The 23864-nt window shown below is 43.4% G+C and overlaps 2 protein-coding genes across 3 annotated transcripts in view; one reads left to right on the top strand and one right to left on the bottom strand.

Annotated features, from left to right (window-relative positions):
- Positions 1-23864, top strand: part of Micu1 (mitochondrial calcium uptake 1) — a 141276-nt gene that overhangs the window by 53099 nt on the left and 64313 nt on the right. For both annotated transcript variants that reach the window (XM_050140015.1, XM_050140016.1), the window contains exon 6: positions 5903-6017. In XM_050140015.1, the coding sequence (XP_049995972.1) occupies positions 5903-6017 (115 nt within the window). The remainder of the gene's footprint in view (positions 1-5902; positions 6018-23864) is intronic.
- Positions 8935-10202, bottom strand: LOC126500328 (glyceraldehyde-3-phosphate dehydrogenase-like). Its single transcript, XM_050140098.1, has one exon. The coding sequence runs from the start codon at positions 10147-10149 to the stop codon at positions 9148-9150; it is 1002 nt and encodes a 333-aa protein (XP_049996055.1). The 5' UTR covers positions 10150-10202; the 3' UTR covers positions 8935-9147.

Below are 23864 nucleotides of genomic sequence, written 5' to 3'. Positions count from 1 at the left end.
AGGCCTGAACCATCACATCTGGTAAGAAACACTGATAATAAAATAGCCGTTAATAAGTATCAATACTAAAATAATCCAAAAACTTGAGGTTCATGAAAGAATTTAAGGAGCACCACTCTGCTGCTTCCCCCCCCCCGTATAGTACGAAAATTTTCCATTTATAGGTTGATGCATGAACATTTGGTTTGCGAAGTCTGTTGATTTCCCAGAGCTACTTTGTTTTAAACTAGAGAACTTGAAAACTGCATATCGAGTAGAAAGAATGATGAGATTAAATTGGCTCCATCAAATTGAGTCCTCGACGGGCAAATCCCCTGCTCTGTTTTGATCAACCCTGTAACTCACTGGTTGGGATTCAGCACACAGTGCTGTCAGGTTGGAACCCTGACTGGAAACCCAGATTTGGTAGGTTGGTGAGACGAGCCAGAAGCCAGAGGGCCGGCACGTGAGCGCAAAGCCACCAGCCCAGTAAAACTATCTGGGGATTTGTAATTCACTATGAAGTGTAGCTATCACATGTGTGGGGAACAGTGTATAATATAGTAAGTTTACTCATAAGACTTCCAACCTCAAGCTGGAGAGATGGCTCAGTGATTAAGAGCCTTGGTTGTTCTTCCAGAGGTCCTGGGTTCAATTCCCAGCACCCACATGGCAGCTCACAACTGTCTGTTACTCCAGTTCCAGGGTACTCGACATCCTCATATAGCCGTGCATGCAGGCAAAACACCAATGCACACTTAAAAAAAAAAAAAGACTTCCAATCTCTGTTCTCAGGAGATTGAGGCAGGAGGATCACCAGGCTGTCTGTACTAGAGAATGAGACCACTCTCTAGTACAACTTAGTAAGTGGCAACTTAGTGAAGTCCTATCTCAGAATAATAGTAAAAGAGGGCCTGGAGACTCCACTCAGCAGTAGAGTGCTTGCTTCATAATACAAAGCTCTGAGATCAGGCCCCCAATAACCACACTCAGACCCATAAATTGGAGGTCTAAGGATGTAGCTCAGTGGTTGAAATCTTGCCTGTTAAGCCTGAAGCCCTGGTTTTTGATTCAAAAAAAACAACAAAACAGTATGCAACCGTAGTACAGGTGAAACCATAGCAGATCCTTTGTGGTGATGCTTCTTCATTTCTTATGGTCGATAACCTCAGTGTCTTAGTGACATCATCCCTGGAGCTCTGTTCGACATGTTGAAATAAGGCTAGGTTCTAAGTGAATACTAAAAGTTCTGTTTTGTTCATGTATGTTGTGAGCTCATTGTTTTGAGTTGTTCTGCAAAATTGTGTCATCAGAAGGAGACATTGGTCACTAAGGTCAATAGAAAGGATGCTCTCAGCTGACCTGCATTCTGCCTCACCCTTTTGGGTTTTTTTCGAAGCATGATTTCTCTGTGTAGCTGTGAAGCCTGTCCTGGAACTCCCTCTGTAGACCAGGCTGGCCTCGAACTCACAGAGATCCGCCTGCCTCTGCCTCCTGAGTGCTGGGATTAAAGGCGTGCGCTGCCATCACCCGGCCTGTCTCACACTTTTGATTTCAGAAGTTGAAGTGATGAGAGTAGAATTTGATAGGTAACTCCTGAGCTAGATAATGTCGCATGGTGCCTCATAAGGTGCCTGTGACTGCTATTTTCTTTTTAAAATGCACTTCATAATTGACACCACATGCTGAAGTAGCTGGAGCTGCTGGGAACCTTAAGATGAAAGGTTCCCGAAGCTCCCTGAGTTGATACTGTAATACAGCTAATCTTACAGCACATGCTCTCAGAAGACAGTTGAAGCAGCTTTGAAATATTTCTTTGCACTTTTAAGCACAGCCTTGATTTCTTTCTTACAGTTTGTCTACTATCTTTGCTATTTACATTGATTTCTCATATTGAATTAATGTATGCCCTTTTGATTTTCTTAGAAAAATTACATTTCAAAGAGAAGATGGCAAGGAACATTGTGTTTTCCTTAAAATGTGCCTCCTTTTAGCTTTCGGAGCAAACAGATGATGATTGCTTAGGGCAAAAAAAAAAATGACTTAAAATTTAGTCCAGCATTAAACATTACCCAAAGGAGAAAGGAAGGGAACATTTGCTGGCATTTTCCATTTGCGAAACTGAACGTTAATGAGACCTCTGGAGTCAGAGCCATTAGCCAGCACCCTCTCTGTCCTGTCAGCCTTTCAAGTCTTTCCATTTTTACCATACTTCAGGCTTTTCAATTTTCATTTTCAAACTCATATCTGTTTCCATAGCTTCCCTGTATGTCATGGGCAATTGATCTGAAGCTATCAAATATATTAGAATTAGATCTTCTTAAAAAGCCAGCTAAGAAGAGCCATAGGCACAAAATAGTCTAATAATTGGTTTCCTTGTAACTCTCATTTCTTTTTTTTTTTTTTTGAGGCATCATCTCACTGTGTACCCCAGGCTAGCCTCAAATTTATAGAGATGTAGTGATCTGCCTACACCAGTACTCCCAGCCCCCTACAAAGTTTTGACAACCAAATGTGATGGCTCTATGATAATCTCGGTGTCTGTGGGTAAAATATCACAGCTTCTGTGCAGATCTTTGGTAGAGTGCCCTCCTTCCGGCCACTCTTTAACAAGTGGCTCACTCAGATACACCATGACTGCTACTCCTCCCGCTTCTACCCAACTCCAGAAGCTCTCACGAGCACTGTGGACTTAGACTGAAATGAGAGTCTGTTGCCAGGGTGCATCACAAGGCCGGAGCTGCTGTGAGACGCACACATCCTGCCTGTGCACTCTGCCCTTGTTCCCTCTTCTCCACTCTCCCTTGACACAGGGAATCCCAAAGCATCCAGGGCTAAATAGTGAAACCCTGTCTGGACTAGAAGAGAAAACACCTCAGTGAGGTACCATTTACATCCGTGAGGATAGCGGCAAGGACGTATAGAAATCGAAACCTCTTGAGTTCCTGGGGGCGGAGCTGGTGTGCACTGAAGCCACTGAAGAAAACGGTTTGGCTGTCCCTCAAGGCTTAAATATATGATTACTATGCAAAAGGGGAGTTCTACACTTGGGTATATATTGAGAAAAATCCAACTACTCTGACAGTTGTCAGTGTTTACGTACAGCAGCCAAAAGGCAGATGTCATCTGCGCTCCCGGCCTGTGGATGTATAAACCAATCCTGGCTTACACACAGTGCAATGGTCTGGGTAATAGAAGGTAATTAAGTATTGATTTGCGGCATAATGTGGATGAACCTAGAGGATGTTTAATGGAAGAAGCCAAACACAAAAATATCCATTTTGTTGTACAACAAAATAGTGAAAATGGTGACTTCTATGGAAATGCCATCACAATAATATGTACTAACTCTTCAAAGAACAAAAGGAAAGCTGTTGCAGATGTAGAAATCTAAAGAGACTTGGCGACAGATGCATTTTTATTCTGACACATCTGGATTGGGGAAGAAGGCACATGAGTAAAAAGGAAATTGTTGGGACAGCTGGCTAGGTGTGAAAATGGACAGGACGCAGGTTGACAAGATGACCTGAGTTTGAGCCTTGGTGCTCACGTGCTAGAAGGAAAGAACTGACCTTAGGCTGTCATCTGACTGACACACTCTCACAGTGGCATGCACACAAAATGATGTGTTAAGGCTCTTTATTAGTGGGTGATATTAAATAATGCTATATATTAATATTAAATTTTCTGATTTTATTGAGTTTATTCTACAGTGCTTAAAAGTGTGACTCTGTTCACAGGAAATATATGCTGATATATTTAAAGTAATGTAGAATAGCTCCACGTCTCCAGCTGACTCAGTGATGTGAAGGCTGTCTCTGTATAAACTATGAAGCCGGTGGAGTCAGGTGTTAGTAAACTTGCATAAAGAGTATGTGCTGGCTCCTTATACTAGTCTGTCAGTTTTTCTGTCTGTTTGAAATTGAATGAAAATTTAAAGTCACTGGCCACGTTTGGTTTCTGCCTTCATTTTTCCTGAGCAGCACTGTGGAAGTGCTATGTGTAGCTCTGGCTAGCGGTCTCCCTTCACTTTGTAAACTCTCACCTGCTCCTCAACTTCTGGCTCCCAGTATCTTCTTTATTTTAATACACAGAGCAACATCTCCATGAGATTATTTTAATATTAATTCTTTGGCTTCCATATACACTTACTGCTTTGGATAACAATCATATGCCTTTGGAACACATTTTCCTTTTGTGTGTGTCTTCCTAGTCACATTGTTTTACAACATACCAGATAATTATATATAAATAAAAGTATATATCAACTATATGTATATGTTTATGAATTTTGCATATTAACTTCCCAGAGAACGACCTTGCTGCCCCAACCTTCATCTAATAGCTTCTCCTGAAATTTATGTTTAACCTCTGGGTAGAAAACCAAGTATTGGCATAAGGTCCAGCCATACTGAGAGTACACTGAGCTATGTCCTCATTTTGGTTGTTGGGTCAAAGGTATAAACCACTACATGCTATCATGGGGGATAATATATCAGCCATTAAAGTCAGAGAAGCACTTGCTTTCTGTCTTCTGTTTGGTTTCTGCATTGCTGGGGATGGCACTCGAGGTCTTGGGCATGCGATGTAGGATTCTACCACCGAGTAGCAGCCTGGCCCCAAGTCCCTTATCCAATGGCATCTGCGATCGAGCTCTAGAATCTGGGACTGTTGGGTTGGCACGCCTGTGCCTGTGGATTTGCACCTGTTTCTGGGCCCCCGGAGTGGGTTGAGGTCTTGGGGTGATGTCATGCTGGCTCCCGGGGTGCTTGTGCTGCCCATCGCCTAACCACTTCTCTTTCCTTTGTGATGTTGATGGGATCTCCACTAGACAGAGGTAACCATGGTAGCCTGTGCTGGATGCTGGTGTGGTGCTGCCTGTCGGCTTCGTGAGATTCCTCTGCAGTGCTGCCCGTTGTTCCTGCTTGCATGGGATTGTTGCTTTGATTGTGCTTCCTTGGTTTGAATTCTTAAAACCTCTTTCTTTCTCCCCGCCTTGGTGCACAGAATGAACAGCTCCTTAAATACCTGTGGTTGGCCCAGAACTTACGGACTCTGTTTCAAGTGCATCTCTCTGGTGGATCCTCTGCAGTTTTTGGAAGTATCCTCAGTGTCACCACTGACTTTGTGCTTCAGAGAGGAATAGAGAGAGCAGGAAACGCCTAACTGGACTAGCTGGAAGGGACCATGTGTCAGGCAGGCTGCCACTGAAGCTGACCTTCATGATCATAGTGTGAAGAAAGGGAATATGTATTTGGAGTAAGAGTTGAGTCAGGAAACCATTGTTTTCATCAAACAGCTAAAACGCAGGAGCATCTAACATAATAGAGTTAGGTTGTTGCGTCTAAACCCTGGGGTGAATGTCTGATTCGGCATTATATTTCAGAGTGTTCTTTATCCTAAATACTAGTCCATATTTCAGACAAAGATTAAGAGTCCAAAAGGAAAGATTAAAATTAGTATTTCAGAAGCATTTGTATGGCCCTGAAAATGGCTGCTTCCCCTCTAATTCAGATCACTAACAGTGTGGATTTTTGGTCAGTTGGAACCAATTTCCTTTTAGCTTTTTCATTTGTTTGATTTTTTTTCTTTGTACTACCGAATATTAGTCATCAGAATGGAGTCAGTGGTTTTAAAATTAAAACAATTCTGAGTAGTAGTAGGGCTGTGTGTCCATGGCAGGAAATAATTGAAATCCCTTTCTAATTTCATATTAACCCAGTGCTTAAGTAAAAAAACTAATCATCCTTTGTCTTGGAATTTTCATTGGCTTAAAAACTGTAAAGGATCCATTGATTTCGAATGGCTGTCATAGGAATGCTTAGGTGGTGCGTGACCTGTGCTGTAACTGCCCAGTCCGTTCTCACTGTGTTCTAATTCCATCGTTTCTTCTTTATTTCTTGGTGGGACCCGTGCCTACTAGAAAATTGCCCAGGAACGAGAAAAATTTGCTGATGAAGGCAGCATATTCTACACCCTTGGAGAATGTGGGCTCATCTCCTTCTCCGACTACATTTTCCTTACAACTGTTCTCTCCAGTAAGTACGGACTCTCCTTTTGATTTGTGTGTAAGGAACACGCGGAAATGTAGAAGCAGCTCAGCTGATTGGCTGGAAAGAAACCCCTGTGTCCAGTTAGTGGATTAGAATTCTTACGAGATTTTGTTTGTTTGTTTTTTCTGTAGTTTGTGTGTAAAGTATCTTGAAAGGAAAAGAAGCCTAAAGTGTGAAGGTAGAATTTCTAAAACACCCTACCACGTTACACCTGCTGCAGCCGGCTCCGCATTCTGCTAGGGCCGATCACACACTGACCGCTGCGGCACACCGTCCCGCTCCACACACCTTTTTCATGGGACATTTTGTTCACTGAGGAAAACGCTCTATTTTCCTGCATGTGTTGACTGCCCACTTTTTAATTGGAATAATATTTCTGGGGACTCAAAAGTCAATCCTTATGTAGAACACTGGTGTGTGCCTGATTTACAAAGTGAAATGATTTAGGGTGTGTAGCACTGTGGCACTTTCTCCTAGTGTGGATTTTGATCATTCAGAAAAACTAAACGGAATGTTCATAGTTCTCTGAGTTAAAATATAACTCAGGGGAGAGCCAGGCATGCAGCTCGGTGGTTCATTATTTGCCTAGTATGTCCACGGTCCTGGGTTCTGCCCCCAGCACTGCAAAAGAAAGTACCAAAGTGACCCAGAGTCCAAACTCGACATTCTGTTGACAGAAGTGATTCTGAGTGTTCTTCCAGCTAGGAGAGACGGCCATCTCCCCTCACCGCATCTCCCCCATCTGTGACTGAGTTTCTGTAAAGATAAAACCCTGAGTCACGTAGTATAGTGGCTTTGAGACAGGGTCTCTCTGTGTAGCCTAGACTGCTGTCACATTTGGCGATCCTCCTGTCTCAACCTGCCAAGTACTAGGGTTACACATGTGTACCACTGTGCCCCGCTTATGGATTTTAACAGATAGAAAACATGGCTCCTGCCATGACCAACCAGTTCCGGCCTTTCTCCTTCCATGTACCTGCTGACAGGAGAAAGAAGAAACAGCTGTGTGCCTTATCACAGCTGGCCATGGGGGCACTGTATCAAATGAGTGTATGCGGCAGCCCAGAGCTTCAGTGAAAACGGCCATTAGCACAGTTATGACAGTCCCAAATTAAAGCATATCTTAACTCTTTGTTTTTTGTTTTATTTTGTTTTGTTTTTTGTTGTTGTTGTTTTGAGACAACATAGCCCTGGCTGTCCTGGAATTCACTGTGTAGACCAGGCTGACCTCGGACTCAGAGGTCAGGCTTACCTCTGCCTTCCCAGTGCTGGGAATAAAGGCACCTTGACTCTTTCTTGGTTGAGAGTCTAGCCTTTAAAGGCTGAACCATTTCTCCAGCCCAGACCTTGACTCTTTTTAAAAACAAAAATCATTTTTTGTGTATGTGTTTGTGCTTGAGTGTATGTATGTGCACCGTGTGTGGGTGTAGATGCTGCAGAGACACTTACTGAAAGTGCTGAGACCTGAACCCTGCCCCCTGAAAAGCAGTGAGTGCTCTTAACCACTGAGCCAGCCATCTTTCCAACCTCTTGTTGAGCTTCTTTTAAAAAAAATCAAATTTGAAAGTTTTGCAGCTGCTCAGACATTTTGTGATTGTCTTCTGACGCACCATGTCATACATTTCCCCCGCACTTCAACCTCTTTTAACCAGTGAAGACACTCAGGCATACGGAATGCTCCAGAACTTACCCCTAGTCCGACTCTCAATGCATAGATGTTTTCTGATAGGAATCTAAACTGAGCAGCCTCTGGGCTGCTATGACTTTACTGCCCTGCTCTCAGAGTTGGCAGTGGCAGCTGGAACTCACTTGCTGCCTCAGTTTCTCCAAGGCTGAGCTGCGGAGAGGCTATGATGGCAGTCTGAGCATCCTTGCAGTCTTAAGGCTACATACAGAATTTCCCACATTATCTAACAAGCTGCCAAGGAAAATACGCCACAAATGTTACACTGGGGTCAGTTCTTTCCCACATTCGGGGCTGGTGGGGTAACACAGGGCTGCTAGAGTCTAAGTACAGTAAATGGTTCCCAAGTCATCCTGGGAAAGGACAGACAACTCCCTAAGTCTCAAAAGTATTATTGGTATTGGACTCTCAAGATGGCTCAGTGGGTAAAGGCCCTTGCCAGCAAGACTCACAACGTGAGTTCAATCTTCCAACCCCACAGGGAGGAAAGACTTAAGTTGTATACACACACGCACGCGCACGCACACATAAAGTAAATAAATAAATAAGCATTGTTACTGAATTGTCGGTGTAGGACTGGAACCTGCATTAGTGTGTTTAGTTTTCTGCTGAGCAGCGGGTAATGGGCTACAGAAAACCAATAGGATGGTGGGAAGATGTCAGCTAGTTGAGTCAGGACCGCCCTTCTGGTGAGTTGTTTGCACTCCGTGAGTGCACTCCTGACATCATCGCTTGAGTGCTGCCAACACTGTGCCCTGGCGGGCTGAAGCGTGGGCCCCAGCGTGCTTGCAAAGCTCCCCTCTGTTGTTGAACATAAAATCTAAGCCCTATAGGCAGCAGATTGCTCTTTTCCAGTTTACCAGGCCTAGAAGTAAAACCAGGGAAGCTGCTTTCCTCAGGAAATGGTGTTGTGCAGCGTGGTTTTCTATACATGGTGTTCATTCTCATTGAAACCTTTTAGAAGTTTGATAAGAAATTTCTTGTGTGTGAAATAAGTGGCATTGATTTCTTATTCTTCTCCACATGTAACTTGGCTAGAGGGCCTTCTTGGGCAGCTAAACACTGAACCCCTGATTACCCATCCCATACACATGCTTACACATACATATGAACCCCTGATTACCCATCCCATACCCATACTTACACATACGTAGCTCAGAAGCCTTTTTCTTGCTTTATTTTTTCTCCTCCTTGACCCCCACCACCACTTCAGAGTCTATATAATTTTTTTGAGGGGTGCAATGAACTTTATTGATGGTATTCAAGAGAGTAGGGCTCCCTAAGCCCCCTCCTGCTATTCTGGGGGTCTGGGATGGAAACTGTGAGGGAGATGCTCAGTGTCAAGGGTTAGTTAGGACAGGGACTGCTCAGCAGCCGAGGACCTCTCTCTTGCTGTGTCCTTGCTGGGATGGGTGGTCCAGGGCGGGCTTCTTACTCCTTGGAGGCCATGTAGGCCATGAGGTCCACCACTCTGTTGCTGTAGCCGAATTCATTGTCGTACCAGGAAATGAGCTTTACAAAGTTGTCATTGAGAGCAATGCCAGCCCCAGCATCGAAGGTGGAAGAGTGGGAGTCACTGTTAAAGTCACAGGAGACGACCTGGTCCTCAGTGTAGCCCAGGATGCCCTTTAGTGGGCCCTCGGATGCCTGCTTCACCACCTTCTTGATGTCGTCATACTTGGCAGCTTTCTCCAGGCGGCAAGTCAGATCGACGACGGACACATTGGGGGTAGGAACGCGGAAGGCCATGCCCGTGAGCTTCCCATTCAGCTCTGGGATGACTTTGCCCACAGCCTTGGCAGCGCCAGTGGACGCAGGGATGATGTTCTGGGCAGCGCCACGGCCGTCTCGCCACAGCTTCCCAGAGGGGCCATCCACAGTCTTCTGGGTGGCCGTGATGGCATGGACTGTGGTCATGAGTCCTTCCACGATGCCAAAGTTGTCATGGATGACCTTGGCCAAGGGGGCTAAGCAGTTGGTGGTGCAGGAAGCGTTGCTGACAATCTTGAGGGAATTGTCATATTTGTCATGGTTCACACCCATCACAAACATGGGGGCATCGGCAGAAGGGGCGGAGATGATGACCCTCTTGGCCCCACCCTTCAAGTGGGCCCCAGCCTTCTCCATGGTGGTGAAGACACCAGTAGACTCCACAACATACTCGGCGCCGGCATCCCCCCATTTGATGTTGGCGGGATCTCGCTCCTGGAAGATGGTGATGGCCTTCCCGTTGATGACAAGCTTCCCATTCTCAGCCTTAACTGTGCCTTTGAACTTGCCATGGGTGGAGTCATACTGGAACATGTAGACCATGTAGTTGAGGTCAATGAAAGGGTCATTGATGGCAACAACATCCACTTTGCCAGAAGTGAAGGCAGCCCTGGTAACCAGGCGTCCAATACGGCCAAATCCGTTCACTCCGACCTTCACCATCGTGTCTCTGGAAAGAGGCTGGCACTGCGCAAAAAGAAGCGGCTGTCTCTAGAACAGGCAGGAGCAGAGAGCCCAGAATCTATATAATTTATTGCTTATCTTATTTATTGTCCATTCTCCAAGCTGACCGTTGAGTTACATAACAGCAATCACAAGTTTATGATACTCACTTATAGATATTTGCTGCACATAAAGAGTTACAGCAAAGACACAGAACAAGAGCATAAGATATATTGTGATTGGTGTGTTTGTTTCTTCTGAAAACAGCCTTTCTGTCAGTATCCTAGACCAGGAATAGTCCTTGCTGTCGGTATCCTAGACCAGGAATAGTCCTTGCTGTTGTTAACATCTTCAGTCTGCAGCTGTGCTGGCGGAGTGAGTGAGGGAAACATGGTTTCTAAATTAATGCATTTCAAAACACATTTGATTCCTTCTGCTAATTTAGAATCCAAGCATTGTATCCTCCCCTAGGCCGGGCGCACAGACTCTGCTGTTTATACAGCATTTCTCTGATCTGCTTTGATGAATTCACTTGGAATTTTTTTAGCATGAGCATCTGTATTAAGTAGAATATTAAATATTTACTGGATGACTACTCATCAATAAAATAAGCTCATATTCTTTCTAGACAAGATGATTAATAATTATTATTAAATAATTTCCAAAGAGCCTCTGATCCTCACAGTAGGTTAATAAAAATCAAGTGAGAACACACCACATGGTTATTATGGCTCATTATGTGCGCTGTCCAACTGTGCATCTGCTCATGGTGTTGAGATAGAAGGCAGGGATTTGTCTTCATAACTAAGTACAGAGAAATACTTCAGGGTTTATCCAGAATGCTGAATATTATTAATTTTTGGTCATTTTTACTAATGTTGAGATTGACTACCTAATAACAATGTAACTTAAAATCTGGCTCTTGCCTATTGTCAATCGATTTTATTTTGACAAATGACTATTTGTTTTGTATTCTTTCCTCCATATTTCTTCTAATTAAAATGATTAATTCTGTGAACTAGTCACATGTAATAGTCTTAGCCAGGGAGGCAATAGTAATAAGTCATTTGTAAAACCTCATGATTAAGCATCTTCCTTGCTGTTTAATATTAAGCTTCAAAAAGCCCCCAGAGAACTGCTGTGGCATGCTCAGTACTTAGGACTGTGAAGCTGTGTGGGTCTAATAAATGTCAGGCATAATTCAGTATGTTCTGATTTTGACTCTTTTAGAATCCAGACAATTAGTGAAGGAATTGAATTGTGTTTTCGCAGTAGCATAATCTGGCTGAGTGACAAAAGAGCCATGTCTTCATTGTTTTACATATTTCTCACAAATACATCCACCTGCCGGAAAATTACAATAATGTAACTTCTGTCGGCAATTTAACAACTACTCTTAACTATACGATACTGTAGGTATGAGAACACTGTGTCGTTTCAGTAGCCCCATTACTCCGAAAGTTGTCACATCTACATCTCTTTAGCAGCAACTGCTCAAGGTGCTCAGCTCTGACGAACCAGACTGCATTCTTCTAGGACATCTGACTCCATGTCACGGGGACTTCGGTGTAGCTCCCTGTCTCTCTTTGATTGCCCTGAGCAGACTGAGGAAGCCACCATAATCCTAGTCCTATACAACTCTTCTGCCTGCTCACCCTCTTCCTCGGGTCCTCCCTCTTCCATTTGCCTTCCATTGGTAACTGGACGGTTCTGTAGGAACTTGATCTCCACGGTTAGTAATGTTTGATGGCATTTGCTTATGGCCTGTAAGCCCCACTTTTCGCATTGTTTACCTCCTGGAAGCTAGGCTGGGATCTATTGTCTAAACCTATGTTCCTATGTACACACCTGTTTGTACCTAGTCCTTGTTTGCCTCCTGGAAGCTAGGCTTGGATCTAGTGTTTAAACCCATCTATTTCCTATCTATATGCCTGTCTGTACCTAGCCCCTCACCTTAAACTCACAGCCTAAAGTGTTTGTGGATGCTCAGACTTCATCACTTGCTGCCACCTTGCTCCTGAAACAAGTTTTTAGATTGCTGTTGCAAGCTGAGTATGGTAGCGCATGCTGATAGCACCAGCACTTGGGAGTCTGAGACAGGAGGATTGCTGCAAGTTTGAGACTGGCCAGGATACTTAGTGAATTCAAGTCCAGCTTGGACGACATATCAAAATCTTGTCTCCGAAGATTGAGGCAAAAAATACTGTCATTGAATGTTTTCCCCAGCTTTCATCTATTCTGGAAGAGCTGTCCAGCAGTTTGTGGCTCGTGGAAGTACTCCATGTATATTTGTCCGCTAATAAATAAAATCATCTGAATAATTACTTTATATATTAAAATTTTATATTGCTGCACATACCTTCAGCTTCTTGATTAATATTTAAAACTATTCTACATTGATGTTCTCTATGATATATAAGTAATGCCAGAAAATTAATTGTAACTACCAATTTTTTTCTACTGGGACACGTAATTGAAAAGCAAATAGCTTTTGAATGAATACCAAACTGAGGGGTTCTTCAGATCGACACAGGCCAAGTAACAAACTCCAGTTTCTTTATCGATGCAGCTAGCTCTAAGCAGCTAGGTGACAAATTCCACCTTGGCATAAGCTGTCGCCTTGGTGATTGAACTGCTCCTTTTGAAAGGAAGCCACACGAAATGAAAAGAAGGCCAAGTAGGTGAACGTTTTTCTTTTAGCTCTCTGAATGCAAGGATGGGTTTCTGTCACACAGGCAGATGTAATTTGGCCATAAATAAAGCAGTGATGAAGCTGAAGGGCGTATACTTACTCTGTAGAACATGACCTTAGTGCAGGTACAACGCGGGATTGCCTTGTAGACTCCCTCTCCCGGTACTCTAGAGAAATCTAAGCTCTCTGATTTCTCGTGCATTGAACACTCTTGACAGCATCAGTGTCAGGGAGGCCAAGCAGCCCTCTGGGATAAAGCTCAAAGACAGGCTATGGACTGTCAACCAGAACCATCAGTCATGATGCCGTTCTTCATAAAGTCAGGAGTTTTTGCTGCTGGTAGGGATAAGGGCTGGAATGTAGTTTCCACAGAAACCAGTAGTGGAAGAAGTTGAGGGTGAACTAGATGTCTGGATAGCTGGAAGCTGAAGAAATGCAAAAAACATCAGAATCTTTTGAAGAGGTTTTAAAGCTCAGACTCTCCTGACATTTCAAGTTTCATGCTGTTAATGTTTAGAGAACTTCAGCAATTGATCAATTAACCACACTGAATTTCAATGAGGAATAAAGGTCTCTTCCTCTTAGGATTTCCAAATACCAGCAAAACTGGATCAATATCAATTTTAAGTCTGTCCTGAGACTTAATGTTTAGAGCATAATAAAGCAGAAACTTGGTCCTCCTGACTAGAACATCCCAGTAAGTACTGCCAGCAATAACAGCCTGCCACCCTCTTATTTTAGGGGTGTCTTGGATAGTCTGTAAAATCCCAGAGTGTGGGTTTGTCTCGGTGCTGTGCAGAGTTTAGGCATCATGACCACACATTGCGTCTTCAGGTCTGGGAAAAGGTTGAACTGTCTAGAGTTGGGCTCCATCCTCCAAACCATATGAGGGAAAAGTCTTTTGTAACTCCCAGAGACCTAAAGGACTGCGGGAGGTGGAGATGAATGAGCACACTTGGCCATGTATCGTATCCCCAGGACACATACAAAGCCACCTAGCATTGATTATCTCTATGAGTGGCAATTTGTTCTCGCTCTCCTCACTGACTACCAAATCCTTAGTTTTCCCCATCTGTGTGCGCAGCAGGTTAACTGTTTGAATTGACCTTTAGATTCCATGATGACCTTGCTGGAGTCTGGACAGTTTTATCACTTTCATAAAGGCCCTGCCCTTTAGCCCAGCAATCCTTTTCCGTGAGTTTAGATGGAAATTATAATTTATAATTATATCTATAATAATGTTGATGCAAAAAATAAATTGGAAAAGAACTTGGGCAGGCTGAGTTTGGTGGTTGGCCCATGAAAGGGTGAACTGAACTGGTTACTATAAATCTATGTAATGAAGTTCAATACCATTCTTTTTTTTTCATTCTTAATATAATATATATAATACAGAGATGTTATCAGCAATGGAAATTTTCATAATGTATTGATTAGTCAAAATGTACCCATTATATGACTCTATACTGGGAAACAAACACGCTTTTACATGTTGTGACCTTTAGGTATTTCAGGTGGGTTTTTAGCCTTGTTTCTTCACTAAGGAAATTTCTAATTACTATATTCTCAAAGTTAGAAACAAAAATTTTGGCCAGCCTGGCCTACAGAAACCCTATCTCAAAAAGAAAAAAAAATCTTATTTTGTTGTTCAAATTATATAATATGGAGTGTGTGTGTGCGCGTGTGTGCGTGCGTGTGTGCACTCTAGTGGCTAAACCATCTTCCAGCCCAGAAATGAAATGTTTTTAATAACATAATGCTATTTCACAGTATGTGATCCGGTTCCCCTTAAGTGTAGTCAATGAGAATACACAGCTGTATGGCCACTACAAACGTATTCAAAAAACAATCTAGTTTACTCTTGTTGGACATATTACTAAATGCTAAGAACCTACAACTTGTGGAATAGTCAAAAGGTTGGGGAAGCACTTTAAATTCTAATTCTAGCACAACCCAAAGAAAGAGTGTTAGTTTGAATTTATTTCCTAACAGTATTTTTCTATAACAAACTATAGTCTGGATGGGTTTATGTTTTCTTTAGGTTTATTTTTATTATTCTTTATTCTTTCTTATTCCTTTGGGTCTTAGAGGTGTCATACAGCATACAAAAGGCTTCCTGCCAAGGAGAAAAGGTGGCAATGACTTCTAGATAACATGTTATAGTAGAAAATTAGAAAAGTCCATTTAATTCCTCAGGGTACCTTATGGGCTTTAGTGGAAATTTGCAGGTTTCTTTTTAAACTTAAACTGAATAAGGTTCTAGATCAGTGGTTCTCAACCTTCAACCTTTCTGATGCTGTGACCCTTTAATACAGTTCCTCATATTGTAGTAACCCCAACCATAAAATTATTTTATTGCTACTTCATAACTATAATTTTGCTACTGTTTTGAATCATAATGTATCTGATATACAGGATATCTGATATACAACCTCCAAAGTGGTCACAACCCACAGGTTGAAAACCACTGCCCTAAAAGAAAGTACCTGATGGCAAAGGGCTGCCCTCATCACTGTGCCTGCCCTTATGACAATGTGTAGGTGACATCACTGCACTAAGGATTACATTACGTTACGTTACATTACATTACATTACATTACGGCATCCACATGACCTCACCACCATGGTTAGCACAGAAGTTAGACTCCGGGACTAGGACAGCTCAACTGAATCACTTAGTTTCCCTACACTGGCCATCTTTGCCTGAATATGACCCTGCAGGTGACAACCCTAGACCTGGAACCTTCTGGGAAAGAGTGTGACTATCTGCCAAGTCCATTCACCTCCGAAGTTCTTGGGCCATCCTTTCCATGGCTGCCCCCTTACTCTCTAGGTGATCCTAGGATTGAACAGCCCCAAATAATCATCTGGATGGTGTGCTTGGAGGGCTGGTGGCCACTGAGATGAGGTACTCTTAGATGCTATGACACCGGAACTCAGGCATCCTCCCAGCACCACTAGTAATAGAGCCATTGGCCCTTCAGTTTAGAAGACAAGGAACCAACCCAATGAGATCCGAGCCAGCTCCTGGCTCTTCCACAGGTGGCTTAGGCTTTAGCAGAACCCAGCTGAGCTCTCTAAAAGTTCACTTACTCTTGCTTCCAAGGCCTGGAAAGGACCGGATGGCTCCTCCAGGTGCCTGTCCTCTTTCTGCTTTACTTCAGGACAAGGGAAGAAAGGGGACCCTAACCATGTCCTTGATAGAGGAAATCTAGGGTATTATTTGGGAACGTATCTTTGAAGCTCTTGCAGGCTTTACAGGGAGACACCAGCGACCCTGCAGGTCCCCTCCCCACCAGCAGCAGAGCCCTCCCACAGGCCCCTTCCCGCAGAGTCCCTGCTTTTGAGGAAAACCAAAAGAGCCCGATGGGTTTTCAGAGTACCTATGAAGTATTCCCAAAATAAAATCAGACTAAAACAAGGCAGCCAAGGTCAGTGAAAAGAAAACCCATCTGCTGCTGCTTAATTGCTTTGAAAATGATTCCAAGGATATTTGCACTTCGGCGAGCGTTCTCCAGAAACCCACGCTATCCTAAGGCAGTGCTGTACCGCAGCTGTGGCTCGCTTGGCGGAGGAAGGCTCCCTGCTCATAGAGGACGAAAAGAGTTCCTCCAGACATCCTTCAGCCAATTCCTGAAGCGTCCAGAAAACCTAGTCTTCAAGCCGGCAGTGCTGGTGCTTGTTTGGAATCCCAGCACTCCAGAGGCAGAGCGGTAGGATCTGCAGTTCCAGGCCAGCCTGGCATCACAGCAAGTTCCGAGCCAGCTCTCATTAGGGAGAAAGGAAAAAAATACTGCTGCCTTAAAATGAGCAAAAAGAAAATCTAATCCTAACAGAGCTTATAAAAAAAATGGTTTTTATTTATTTATTTTTGAGGCCAGATTTTGCTCCATAGCCCTGGCTGGTCTGGTCTGCTAGATCCCTCTGGTTTTGAACTCACAGTGATCTGCTTGCCTCTACTTCCCGAGTGCTGGGATTCCAAATGCTTATGTGTATGTGTGTATGTCTGTGTATTTATATTCCACACGTATGTAAGTGCTCACGGAGGCCAGAAGAAGATGTCGGATGCCCTGGAGTTACAGGTGTTTGTAAACTGCCTGACGTGGGTGCTGGGAACCAAACTCAGATTCTTCAGTCCCTCTTACAGAGTGTCCCGCTTTCCTCAACCCTACAGAGAGCAAGACACCAGGACATCATGTGATAATCTAGCCCATTATTTTGCAAAAAGAAAGAAAGAAAGAAAGAAAGAAAGAAAGAAAGAAAGAAAGAAAGAAAGAGAAAGGAGAAGTCTTGTTCTAGAAAGCGAGTCAAGTCCAGAAGTAACTGTATTAGAATGTTGATTTCTGAGAGGCATTGGCCATTTAGGTGTTTCACCATAGACCCTTGTGTTTCTGAAGATCTAGAAGCAAGACTGAGAATCCCGGTAGAGCCCGGATAATGGTTCTGTGGTTTTGCATTCATCCAGATGAGGAAACAGGTGTGTTTTTTATTTCTCTGGCAAATGAAACTGCATTAGATTATAAGATCTGCACAGTAGATTTGGACTCTGTGTAAGAAATTTAATTAATGTAGTGAACAGAGCTTGGGTCTCAAAAGTTTTGACTGCAGACTTCTAATTTAAATAATCAGAGGCTGTCGGATCAGCCATTGAAATAAAGCAGAGAGGCAGACGTGAACGGGAGGTCTTAAGGTTTCCATGCCTCAGAGTTCTCACCTGCTGCACATCGGTTACCTCATGACATCTTACAGCGTCCGTTACAAGCAGGAAAGATGTATATGGGTAATAGCTCTCTGGAGAAGCAAATCAACTGAAGATCAAGTTGCTTAGAGTGCAGCCTGTTGCTTTGTTCGTCTTTCCATCAGTAACCAAACAGCAGCCTGAGGCAGCACCAGACTGTGCTGTAGGCAGAGCCGGGATTAGAGGTCCCACCTTGCGCATTTCCTGTAAATATACAATGAGAAATGGCCCCAGAAGTGTGACTACGGTTGTTGCCACCTGTCTGTTTGTTTGACTTGTGATGGAGGTGGGTCTTGTAATAATAAAGAAACTGCCTCGGCCCTCATAGGACAGAAAATTAGGTAGGCGGAGTAGACAGAAGAGAATGCTGGGAAAAAGAAGCTGAGTAGTGAGTGAGTCGCCATGATGCTCCCACTCCAGACAGATGCAGGTTAAGATCCTCTCTGGTAAGCCAGCTCATGGGCTACACAGAATATTAGAAATGGGTTAAAACAATATGTAAGAGCTAGCCAATAAGAAACTGGACCTAGCCGGGCCAGGCAGTGTTTGAAAGAATACAGTTTCCGTGTAATTATTTCTGGGTATAAACTAGCCATGCGGGCGGCCGGGTGCCGGGGACGCAGCCCCGCCGCTCCTATTTCAACAAATGGCGCCCAGACGTGATGGGCTAAATCCACTTAAAAACCTGAGAGGGCTTAAAAAGGAGAGAGAATTTAAAACAGCTTTTTGCTGTTTCTGGGTTGCGTGCCGCAAAGAAATTGTCCTGACTCGGCAGCAGGAAAAAACTGGCTGTTTTAAAATGCCGGCTTTCTGGGCTGTGCCGCCATTGTGATCTCTGTCTGGCTCCGGCGGGAGACAGAGCTTATGAATGGAGCATTTGGATTAAAGTGCTACGATTTGTTTGATGGCAACTAGACTGCTGTGTGCCTAAAAGGGGGACATTGTGTGCCGCAGCTCAGAGGCACAAGCAGCTCCGCCATGCTAATGGTGCAATGTGCAAGGATCAGAGGCACGAGCGGCTCCGCCATGTTGGACTGGGCGGGGCCAGCATACAGTACCTGTTTTTGACCTAGGAATGTCACAGCTTAGATTCTTAAGCGCTTAGTGATTTAAAGGCGCAAAACAAAGTGCTCCTGGATAGTAAAAAAGTTACAGATTCACAATAAAACAGATTCAGACACTGTTGGATAAATGTACGTAGGCTTGGGAAAGAGAAGAAAAAGAATATAAAGAATAAAGTTAATGTCTTAAAAAGAAAAAGGGTAAAGTCTTTAAAGAGACAGAGTACAGAAGTACAGATAGTTATAGATTAAGAGAAATAAAGAAAAATAAGCCACGTAAAAATGGAAAATTCACAGAGAGTCTGGATTATGTACATTGTGTTTTCTTTAAAATTTTTGACTGTGAAGGAGCTAAGTACAGAGAGACATTTCATTATATGGGCTGCCAAGCTAAACCAAAATGGATTTCATGAGGGTATTATGATTTCAGAATTTGGGTCTAAGGATATGATGCTTTGGAGAGGGTCTTCTTTTGTTTTTGCAGAGGATGAGACCCTGTGGATTGCATCTATTCCGATTTGGTATGATAGACCACGCCCTCCTGAAAGGTTGCTGTGAACACCCTCAAAAAATTGCTTCGCTCAATTGCCAACTGAGATGAAACTAGCACACAGGTTATATCATGAACGACCTAATTAACGACGCCCCTATTCAGCAGGAAGCAGTTTGGAGAGAAAAAACTACGCCCATGTTCCCAAATATTGTTTATAAATGTTCTTTTACATTTAAAGGGGGATATGATATAGATATGAATAATTTGCATTGGTATGGATTTTAAGGTCAATTTTGTTATATGTATATGTATTTTTGATCTTGATTAAGGTATTGTGATTGTGTAGTTCATTTAAAAATGTAATGTATAATTAGGAAATATAGGTTGTTAATGGATAATCATCGCTAATAGTTAAGCTTGTAGTCATGTTAATTAGATTTTCTAGATATATAGAGATATATTTCAGTTAGATAGGCATTCTTCATATCTTTCAAAGACTGCAGAATATGGCATTTAAAATATTTTAATAACTTAGGACTTTTCATGACAAGGAGACACGTCTGCTCCTGGCAGCACCAGCTACTTCAAGAGGAAGATGGGCATCGAAGAGGATCCTTATGGAGTTGGATAGTCATTTGGGCAAGAAACTGCTCTTGCCTGGACTGTTGCATAAACTGGACACAGAGAACCCTCAGAGAGAGGACTGCTGAACTTGCCTAAAGGTGAGATGGTCTTTCGGGGTTCCTGATTCATGAAAGAGTCTGCGAGACATTCTGCAGGACACAGCAGAAAATGACTGAACTGTCTTTGAAATTTCCTGCTTCATGGAAATGTCTCTGGATACCATGGGCCTGTAGGCCGAAGATGGATGCCCCAACGGTACAGAGGAACTTTGGGTGACTGTCCAGGCAGCGAGATGTCTCTGTCATTTCTAGAGTTTTCTTATTTCTTGTTTACTTAGATAATATTATATCCTTCTGGAGTCTTTGATGGAGTTGAAGAATAAATAGTTATAGTTTTCCTTAGTTATGATAAGAGATAAAATAGATATAAATATTGTAACTGTAATTCTTACTTGATAACTGTTTTGTTATATGTAATTTTACTATGCTAAAGTTAAAGCCTTTCTTTTTTGTTTAAACGGAAAAAGGGGAAATGATGTGGGAATGATTTCTTACTAATAAAGAAACTGCCTTGGCCCATTTTATTGGATAGAAAATTAGGTAGGCGGAGTATACAGAAGAGAATTCTGGGAGAAAGAAGGTTAGAGGAGGAGTCGCCATGATGCTCCCACTCCAGACAGATGCAGGTTAAGATCCTCTCTGGTAAGCCAGCTCATGGGCTACACAGAATATTAGAAATGGGTTAGAACAATATGTAAGAGCTAGCCAATAAGAAACTGGACCTAGCCGGGCCAGGCAGTGTTTGAAAGAATACAGTTTCCGTGTAATTATTTCTGGGTATAAACTAGCCATGCGGGCGGCCGGGTGCCGGGGACGCAGCCCTGCCGCTCCTATTTCAACAGACTTGGTGCATGCAGACCAAAGATGCTTTTTTTTTTTTTTTTTTTTACTGAATCAAAATGTTTAAAATGTGCTCTGGAGTAGTATAGGGGTGTCGTTGTTGCTATCATTTGTGGGATGGTATAAAACAATTACGAAAATGGATTCGTAACTAGAGTAGACCTGATCCAGTAACACAGCCAAGCAGTGAAAGACTGTCATGTTCATTTTCATCCTTTCCAGCATATGGCTAGACCACAGAAATCATGTAGGAAGTGGGTTCTGCTGTTTTGAAAGGGAAAGTTGCAACGTTCACTGTGTGAGCAGCCTCAAGTTCAAAAGAATGGCTCTCCAAGCCTCCCTGTGGAAGCGGTTCTGAGTTACCATAAACCTAGGACCCCTGAAGCTTGCCAGAGCAGCTAGATTCTAAAATCACTGTGAAGTCTACACTTAAAGGAAAAAAGGGAAGTTTGCCGGACAGTTCCCCAACAGCATATATTGAAGGCATGCTGGTTTGGGGCTTGTTTGTCTCACATGTTTTGACGTGGCCGGTGGAAGACTGAACAGACCAAGGGAATTCCTCTCGGCAGGACCTACGCTGATGGGCTGAGGAGGCCCAAATGAGAATGGGCAATGTGGTGATATTTTGTTTATGCTGTAACAAATAAAGCTTGCCTGAAGGTCAGAGTGCAGAGCTAAGCCACTAGTTAACCGCAGAGTCCAGGCAGTGGTGGCACACACCTTTGATCCCAGCACTCAGGAGACAGAGGCAAGCAGATCTTTGTGAGTTCAAGGCCATCCTGGGCTACGCAAGATTGAATCTGTCTAAAAAAGAAACAGAGTTTACATGAAGATGATCCCAGCACATGGGATCACGTGCCTTTAATCCTACAACTAGGGAGGTAGAGACACAGGAGCTCAGAGCAGTCTGAGGACACAGTCTGAGATTTCATAGGGACAGGATCACCCATTTGGTCTGAGCATTGTCGGAGGTAAGAACTCTCGTGGCTGCCGCCCTGCTTCTGTGATCATTCAGCTTTCACCCCTGATAGCTGACTCCGAGTTTTTAATCAATAAGACCAATTAACATTCATGCTTTAGGACAGGACAGTGGGCTGCCCGGCTTACCTCTGTAGTGCCCAGGGGACAGCAGTGCAGCCTTGGTATGTCCTCACATATGCCTTAATAAGCCCTTGGAGTAGCTCCACAGATGGCCCATGCTGGGTTCAGAGGACACAAAGTCACAGGAACTTGTACTTTTGTTGGTAAAATGAGTTTAACCTTAGTTGTAGGAGGAAATACTAACCATGATTTAACAGACAGCTCGTTTAGTCATTGAAATAGTTGTATACATGCCTTCATGAAACTAAAAGGCCAGTAAGAATAAAAGACTATGAGACCATCAAGATCAAGAGGGCTCGGCATATTGGGCACTTGTCACCAAGCTCATAACCTGAGTTCGATCCCTGGGACCCTCATGGTGGACAGCTGACAAAGTTGTCCCCTGTGTATTCCACACATGTATTTTAATGCACAAATGTGTGCATGTGTGCACACACACGCATTCTAAATATAAAATATAAAAACTGGGGCCAACAGGATAGCTCAGCTGGTGAAGGTGCTTGCTCTCGAGCCTGATGACTGCATTCAGTGCCCAGGTCTGCCGTGTGCCTGCTGTGGGGCTGTCAAGTAGACGTTTAACTGGTTTGAGCCTCAGTATTATTCCTCTGGGTGTTTGATTGATTTTTTTTTTTTGTTTTAACATAACATTTTGTTGACTTCATTACATTTCAATCAGGAAAGTGGCTATGTTTATAATAGAAATATCTAGCCATTTTTATCATTTTGTTTCAATGCCAAAAGAGGCTCACTGTTGGCCCCAACACCTTATATTGATTAGAAACAAAATGCTTTTAAGGAGAAGAAATAATGCGTGTGTCCCAGACACATCCAAGCTTTGCTCCTGGGATTGACTACATGGGCAGCCGTGTGGGGACCACTTGGATTCTGCCAATCTCGTAAGATTAGCCAAAGCAGCATTTGGGGAAGGAAATAAAGGGAGAGGTATAGGAACATGACTGTAAAGGAGAGAAACTGTCCAGAACCGTACTCAGAAAAGCAGTGCCCCCCTTCCTGCTGGGGCTAAGAGAAAATTAAGGTTGTGCCTGTGTCCCAGTTACTCAAGTCCCATCTGCTGGGCTCCAGGGAACAGACACTGTAAGGAGATGCTCTGCAGCCTCCCATGACTGTGACAGGCTACAACTATAGAGGGTGTTGAGTTGGTACTTCTTCTTTGCTAATCCTTTCTCATATGTGCATCATACATCATACGTGTATGTGTGTGTGTGCCCTTACAATCACAGGGTTTTGGACGTCATTCTGAAAGGTAGGAAGAGAGAGGCTCGTGGCTCATGTTTAACTACAAATGTATATCATCCAGCATGATAGAAAGCCATGTGCCCTGGATCGTACATAGGGTCCAGGATGCTTTGGAGACTGCCATTATCAAGCTCGAGTGACCTGGTTTTTGAATGGTGATCCTTAATGTGGAAAGTCCTTCTGTATATGTGTTGCTTTTATTGGTTAATGAATAAAGCTTCTTTGGCCTATGGCAAGGCAGAAGGTAGCCAGGCTGGAAGGGATATAAAGAGAGAATAGGCGGAGTAAGAGACCGTGTAGCTCCCGAAGGAGAAAGATGCCAGAACCTTACCTTACCAGTAGGCCACAGACTCACAATGATACATAGATTAATAAAAATGGATTCATTTAAGATGTAAGAGCTAATTAGGAATATGCCTAAGCTATCAGCCAAACAGTGTTGTAATGAATATAGTTTCTGTGTGTTTATTCGGGTCTGAGCAGCCAGAAAACGGAAAAGCAGTCTCCTTTTACAGATCCCAACACGCTTTTCCAGTTCTCCTACGTTTTGGTAAAGTTTTCAGCAGTGTCTTCTCGTCCACGTCCATCTTTCAGGCCTTGACATAATTACTTCCAAAGCCTGTTTGTTACTTAATTACTGCCTGGCCTCTGTGCCGCTGGGTGTCCCCAAGTCTGAAATTAGAGTCTGCATTGTGAGAGGAAGTTTGGAAGAACTGAGAGGGGCTGACCCTGTGACAAAGAAGAGGTTTCAGCTCACGAGTCAGGATTAAAGTGGCCAAAGACTGGTTTCAAACACCTCCTGGAACCCATCAATAGTGACTTTGTCATTCTGGGTCAATTGTCCTTCAGC

Source organism: Alexandromys fortis, unplaced genomic scaffold (assembly GCF_014885135.2).
Source record: "Alexandromys fortis isolate MF-2015 unplaced genomic scaffold, M_Fortis_MF-2015_v1.1 scaffold_9, whole genome shotgun sequence".
NCBI lineage: Eukaryota > Metazoa > Chordata > Mammalia > Rodentia > Cricetidae > Alexandromys > Alexandromys fortis.
The sequence above is the reverse complement of the archived record's forward strand: the minus strand, read 5'-3'. Positions and strand labels throughout refer to the sequence as shown.

Excerpts from the sequence above, each read along its gene's own strand:
- LOC126500328 (XM_050140098.1), bottom strand. The coding sequence starts at position 10,149 with ATGGTGAAGGTCGGAGTGAACGGATTTGGCCGTATTGGACGCCTGGTT.